This window comes from Mesitornis unicolor, unplaced genomic scaffold, assembly GCF_000695765.1.
Source record: "Mesitornis unicolor isolate BGI_N332 unplaced genomic scaffold, ASM69576v1 scaffold25809, whole genome shotgun sequence".
NCBI classification, from domain to species: Eukaryota; Metazoa; Chordata; class Aves; order Mesitornithiformes; family Mesitornithidae; genus Mesitornis; species Mesitornis unicolor.
Window position 1 is genome coordinate 10,563 of NW_010205709.1, and position 7,381 is coordinate 17,943.

Consider the following 7,381-nt stretch of genomic DNA (forward strand, 5'->3'; position numbering starts at 1 on the left):
AAGGTATCTTGAAGATGAACACAAGTAGTTAAGCTAGAAAAATCTTAATAATTATGTATGTTTATGCTAAGCACATGAAAATATCTTCAGCATGCCCTGGAACATCGTATATATGGAGATTAATTCTGGTGTCTTTAGCATGTCTTATATATAACAACTCGGTAACTTCTTTAATCATTTGGTTCTTGCATTAAAATACTTCCTTTTAATTTAATTCCAAATCAGTTTCAAAAAGGACCAGATCTGACTGTGCACAGTTACTTTCTAAGTCAGTTCAGTCAAAGGCTGTTCTGATCACTCAGTCTCACAGCAGAAGGCACAAATAACAAACAGTGAATATATTCCTACTGCAGGAACTGTTAAAAATTATTAAATCGAGAATGTTGTGTGGAGAAAGGGCAAAAATCTACAACACAACCTGAAAGAGCAATGGCAAAGATCAAAAACTGTGAATTGAGTGCTGTCACCTACCGGTGAACTCATGGACTCTTTCAGTTTGGATTTGTAGAGCATCCATCTGTAACGCAGGTCTTCCAGATCTTCAGAGTTCCCAAGGACAGGATGAAGATGAAGAAGGTCCTCAAAGAGATGCTGACCATCAGGCACACGAGACTGCAGCTCCTGCAGGCAAAGACAAGGTCAGTAGCAACTCTGAATTCAAGAAGGCCTCCCTGGAAATGCCCAGTCCAACAGCTACATTCCCTTCTACCACTCCAACTCTGGCAGACCTTTCTTAGCATAAAGGGTGAAATATTTGTCCTAAATTCCTGAGCTTCACTCTAGAGTTTCCTAAGGCAGAGAGTGTAGTGTTTGACGGCTTGTTTTGTTTTGGGGATTTTTTTTGTTTGTTTTGTGGGTTTTTTGGTTGGTTTTACTGTTGTTTGGTTGTGGCGGGGTATTTTTTGTTTTGTTTGTTTGGTTTTAATTCTGAAAAAATTTGCACTAGCTGTAATCTTTGTCACCATGTTCAATCCCTGAAAACTCACCTCCAGTTTGCTCTGGCGTGCCTTAATTTCCTCTGTGGAAGATGAAGTCACAGCAAGAATTTTGGTCAGTTTGCTGTTTTCTCCTTGTAACCACTCTTCAAAGTTGCGCAGAAGCTTCAGGTGGCTGCTTGTATTTTGCACTTCTCTTGTCCTCTCCTAGGTTGCGGAACAACAGGAACAAAAAAGCCCTTACTGTTAAGTCAGATGTTTCTCTGAAGGCCTGATTGCAAGATCTGAATCTCCAACTTTGTAACCCATAACATCAAATGAAGCCAAAAATGTTGTTTTTGTGAAGCTGGTATAAAGGCAGACACAGAGTCCCACTCTCACCTGCTTATGGTTGGGATCTACATCTAAAAGGTAGAAGGCACGTCCAGGCACCCATCTGTTGTCCACAAAGGCTGTTTTCTTCTTCTTATCAGCCACTGGTCTATTTAACTGCCACTTTTTGAGAAGACTTGAAAACACAAAACCAGAGACATCAGTGCAGTGAAACTTCTAATGATGATCCACATTCTGGCTGGGGCTATAAGGGACAATCCTAGTGAAACAGCACTATTATTCTATTATTATCATCACTATTAATAGCACTATTACTATTAAAGTTATTTCCAACGTTTTTTTCACAAAATAAGATCAAGACTGGAGTGTCTCAAAGCAGCACCAGTCCTCTAGTTCTAATTTTCCAAGTGCTTTGTTTTCTTTTATTCAGGGGAGTGAGGGACCAAAAAACCCCCAAACACTACCTTGACAATATAGCCTTCAGTCTGGTAACAGCAGGCAATACAATCAAGCTTTCCTCAATTTAGTCAGTCTATTTTTATGCCTATTTTGACACTATGTATGAATATACTCACACATGTAGCACAGTATTAAATTTTAATGCAGACTAGCAAATATGAGCAGCAGTTTGACACTGCACAGTGAGGGCAAAATAAATTAAGCCCACATTTGCCGGCTAAGAGAAAATTTTAGCTCTGTCTATACTCCTGCATGTTTGCAAAAGGCACAAATCCCAGTGCAGACGTAGCCTCCTTGGAGATATCTCCAGATTAGACTATGAGGAGAAAAGGAAGGCGAGGCACAACAGCAGAAGCCACCCAGTCTGTGTCCTATTTCCTCTGATACGGATTGGCCATACAAGGGTGAGCCAGGTCCTACAGCAGTAAAGAGCATCACCTTCAAGGAACACGAGGAAGATGTACACGAGCACTTACCCAGTTGCCATCTCCTTCAGCGATCTCCACGACTCCTTCAGCTGATCCAGCTCTGCCTGGACGTGGGCAGTCTCCTCTGGGGAAGAATTCTCCATGACCAGCTGGCCATGAGCTTCCACAAGGTGCAGCTGGATCTCCTTATCTGGAAACTCAGCTAGCCATCTCTGAAACGTACAGCCCTTACAGTTACTTCTAGGTATCCTGGGTAAAGCAGAGGCTATGTCAGACTGAAGGCCATGCTCAGTCCAGGACTATGCTGGTTCTGTTGGCACTAGCTAGAACATACCTAGCGGGAAAAAAAATACGCTGTGGATTCTTGCAAAGAGCCAACATAGGTCAAAGAGCTGATGGGAAAACTTAAAGGGCAGAAGCTGTCATGCATCCCTTCTGTAGCCTTCCCTTCCCATGAGACATCTTGGTTTGCAAAAGCTGCCAGCTGAAGTAACCGGCCAGTGTGAATCTAGCATGCAAAATGCTGCTACACAGGGAAAAGCCAGCAGCTGTGGAACACCTTAGTTCAACACAGCATAAGGGTAACAATGTTCAATTTTCAATGCATACATACAGGCAAAAGTAGGTATTGTCAACAGAGATCACCCTGGCAGGATGACCTCTTTTTAAAACCACTTTGATGATATTTTATCGACCTCAACATTTCTTTAGCTGTTTCTCACTGTTCTTGTCTTTTACCAAGCTCCACATCCCACTGTACAAGGCAGAGCAGTGAGGCCGCAGCAACCAAAAGTTACCTCAGGAGGAACAAACCATCATTACTCTTCCCAGCCTGGAAACCCTTGCAAGAAACCCCTGCCCTCAATGTCTGAATGCTGCAAAGTGAGTAATTAACACCTTATGCTAAGATGTTTTCTCACCTCGAGGTCTGCCAGCCTGCCCTCAGTGTTCTCGTCTCCATCAGCACCCTGGTAGGAGCCAATCCTCTCTGTGGTTACTGTGATCCACTGCTGGAGGTCAGACAGTTTGTCATTGTATGCCCAATGCTTCTGAACGTGCTCTTCACTCTCCTGTATCATCGCCTACAAATGATGAAAATATGTCAGCAACTAAACACAGGGAAAAAAGCAGTTTCATTACTGAATCTAATACCATGACTACCAGCAGAGAATCTCATGGGTGAGAAGGAAAAAAACCAGCTTTTGATGAGACACAAAAAACTTTATCCTTTAGCATCAGTGGCATAGAAGACACCTACAAGCTCCTGCAGGCCTGAACTCAACCACATGGGGGGGCGTTAAGCACTAGAATAGCTCCCTTTTCAGCTGAAAAAGAAGAGAGAATATGGGGTTTTTCCTACTTCAGTCAATATTAAATACATCTTATACTTCTTGAATCAGAAATGACTGGTCAGACTTTTTTGGCAAAAGTACAGTTCACTAATAAATGGGATTACTGAGCTTTAAATGAGAATTCCACAGTGCATATTAGGATAACACATAATTTTATGGTGACCTGCATAACTAAGGTCATTTTATAAGCTCTTCTTTCTGAGACTGCTTTGAAAGATCCTTTTGTAGCTAAATTACAAGCTACAAAAAGCCTCAGGTGAAATCAAGTACTTATGCAAGTGCAACACTTTTCTCTCATTAACTTTTAGGTCACAAAGATACACAAAACCAAACAGTTGGTTTGGCACTATAGCACTGTCCAGGAATTTGTCAGCAAGTCCAAGCACCTCCATGATAATGTAACTGCAATGCATTTTGGGCCAGAAATCTCAGGTCCACTCCAGAAATAATCTATATAGAAACAAAATCTGTCTGGATGGTATCCTATCCCAAAGGAAAATCACCTTACAGATAATTGGAGAATCCTGGAAGAGTTATCAAAGCAAAAAGTATTCAGTGCCTTCCTCCCCTGATAGAAAATATCTGTCACTCAAATCATATAATCTCATACATTTAAATATATATGTATTTTTTAAATAGATGCAACTGACAACTCCTCAGGCAACTAAAAACTCTTCCTTGTTACCTCCAGTGATCTTTTCAGGGCTTGAGAGTCAGATGAAAGTTGGTTCATTTCATGCCTGTGTGTGGTATTTGACTGAATGAGCTTCTCCACCTCTTCCATTTGAATCGCAAGCTCTGCCAAGTCATCTTGGATCATCTGCAGAGGAAAAGGCAGATTCCATACGGGTAATGTGCTAGATGTGGCATGGCCCTCCACAAAACATACACTAAAGGTAGCTTCATTTGACAGTGTGAGGAACAATCACTGTCATCAAGAAAATTAATGGGTTTGGTTTTCTTTGTCTAGAAGGAAATGTTTATGAAAGAAATGGTTGGATGTTCTTACACGTTACCAGTTGATAACAGTGAAGTCAAGTTGCTGAGACACTGCAGAGGAGACATAGTACAGTCAGCTATGTACTGCAAAGTAACACCCCTGTGGTCACCCGGGGTGAAGGGGCACGACACAGCTGAATCACCGCAGCTCACCATGGCCAAAAGGAAAAGTTGCATCCCCTCTCTTTTCCTCTCCTGCTCTTCTCTCTCCAAACCCAGATTCTACTGCATGTTGGACCCCTTGCTGAATCAGTTCAAAACACTAACAGAAAATGATCACTGTATTTTTCTGTTGATTATTTTTTTATCTTAGCCAGCTCAATCAGCCTGTGACAAAGTAAATCCGACACGTGTCAAAGCTGTGACAAAGTGAAGAGCAGAAAGGGTGGATGTGAAAGGATGTGGGAAAATGGGACCTCTCTGCTTTTGGAGGGAGTTACAGTGGTTCAGGTTAAACTGTGCAGTCTCACTCCCAGCTGGTAGTATCAGGATACATTTTCTTTAATAAATAAAATAAAACTAGCACAAGAAGTTGTGGTACTGACAGCTTCCAGCTGCTTGCTCCTTCCCTGAAGCCCAGAATGCCATTTCTTCATCTGCATTGCTTCAGTTTCATCTGTTCCATGCTATGAACTGGACCCAATGAAATTATCTAACACACAAACAACTAAGGGGACAAGGTACTGAATTCCTAATGCTAATAAAATATGAACAAACAGGACCACAATTAGCTGATGATATGCCAGTCAAACATTAGTGTAACATACCTGGAGTCTCTGGAGCTGTGTCTTTTTACCCAAGAGGTCAGGCCGTGGTTCTTTCTCTAGATCTAATTTGGCTTGGATGGCAGATAATTTCTTCTGCAAAGGTGCGAAACCAGCATCAAAGTCCTTATGTTGCGATATCAAATTCTAGAGGGAGAAAAACAAAGACAAAAAGTCCAGCATACGACATACATCCCTGGGCATCATCTTTTGTCAATGTCCATTTCATACTCAGAACAAATACCGAGCTACAAAAAGGGATTGGGCACAGCTGGTTAGCACTAAGTTTGTGTCTATAAAATTGGCTTAGTAAAAGAGTAGCCATTGTCACAGGCAAAGACTTTATCTGGGCTTTGGTGCTCACCTGGAGTTTGCTCTTGCTTTGCAGCAGACTTTTGTGTAGAACTTCTCTCTCCTTTGAAGCTTCAGCTACTTCTTGCAGGAAAGACTTTGCATTTTCTTCCCCAAGGATATTGTTGAGCAAATCTTTCTTCAGCTGTAACGTCATCAACTTCTCTTTGAACTGGGAGCTTTCAGCAAGAGCGGCCTAAAGGAGAAAAATTCTTCCAGTGAAATCATACAAAAAAAATTAAAATAAAAAAATACATAACCATAAGAATATTCTCACACAAGTCACACAACCAAAGCAGTATGACAAAGTCAGGTAAAAACAGCATGCTGGGCCGACAAGGGGTAACAGAAGGTACCTGGACAGTGCCCAGTTAAAGGAAAAGTCTTCCTGATAATGTTAGAAGCACCAGGGCTGCATCCATTTTGTGAACAGAAATAGAGGAAAGCTGTGCTATGGAAAGAGTTGTCTGTGCAGAGGAGAGGCCTAAACAACCAACAGAAAGGACAGCTTGAATGCTCATCCTGAGGATAAACTCCATCCCTGTACACAGACACATTTATTCTGGAGATCACAAGGATGACAAAGTAACAAACACACCTGCACGTGCAGAAATCATGCATTTTAATCCCACAGCTATATTGCTACACATTTCTTAGCAGAGTCCACAGACTTCCCGTCCAGGGAGATTTGGGCTAATGCTAAATAATATTACCATCGTTGTTAAATACATCTAGTACTTTAATTCAGCCTATTCAGTTGGCAGCTGCAGTTAACCAAATGGAGGGCAGAAATTAAGACATTCCAGTACAGCTAGAGCCAAGTATTGACCTCCATACTGGGGGGTTCCCCTCATACTGGAAAGGCCCTTCCAGCTGCTGCCATCCAGCAGCCGTATGCAGGCAGCTGCTGGCACAGCTTGGGCAAACACACACCAAGCATCAGTGTCTGAGCTCAGGAACAGGTTTGCTACCTCAATGTGAGCCAGCGCTGGCTCTGGAGTCTCCAGGAGCATCTGGACCAACGGCTTCCACTGTTCAAAATCTTGCAGGGGATTTTGGAAGAGTGTTCTCAGCTGAGTTCCTGTATCAGTGCTCATTTTAGATGTCTTGCCTCTCACACTGCGAGGATAAAGCGACAGCCGAGAGAAGGATTATGAAGAAATCCAAGTCCGAACATCCTATTCATCAAGGCATGAATTAACACAACACTCATGTGAAAACTGCATCCAACACAAAGACCTCCATCGTTTTCACTGTCTGAGCCCGCTGTTTGCACTGACAGCTGCTCTGTCACTCAGAGACACCCGACAAAACTTTATTTAGATGCCGTAAGACACATTTGTCTCTTGCGCAACTGCGTACCAGGAATTACTTTCTAGCAGGCAGCAGTCTGCTCTCGTATGCGATCTTTCTTGGCTGCTATCATCAGCATGATTTAACAAATCATATTATTGGAGCAGTCTCACTGACTGAGGGGAGGAACAAGCCGAGAGCGTCTCGCATTTAACTGCAGTCGCCTCTATTGTTTTACATATTACTGAGTCTTTGTTCCTTTAAAAAAATTACATTAAGACATCTTTAATCAGTGTTACCTATAAAAAGAGGAAAATACATGTTTTTTCACATACAAATTTTAAAAATTTTGCAGAACTGCTTGTATTTATATTAACATATATGTGATTCTGATAAAAGCTTTGTATTTATATCTATGTATACGCATACATGCACAGCTATATGTGTGTGTGTGTGTGTATATATAT

General features: G+C 41.9%; 1 protein-coding gene across 1 annotated transcript; it reads right to left on the reverse strand.

Moving 5' to 3' along the window:
- Nucleotides 1-471: 471 nt before the first annotated feature.
- On the reverse strand, nt 472-6,740 carry LOC104546180 (nesprin-3-like; the record flags this gene model as incomplete). The annotated part of the gene is made up of 9 exons (XM_010191506.1): nt 472-621; nt 987-1,142; nt 1,317-1,443; nt 2,204-2,367; nt 3,076-3,237; nt 4,193-4,327; nt 5,274-5,417; nt 5,635-5,817; nt 6,593-6,740. Coding segments are annotated over 9 exons (1,369 nt in total), but the record flags the coding sequence as incomplete, so codon positions are not given.
- Between the last annotated feature and the right edge of the window lie 641 nt (nt 6,741-7,381).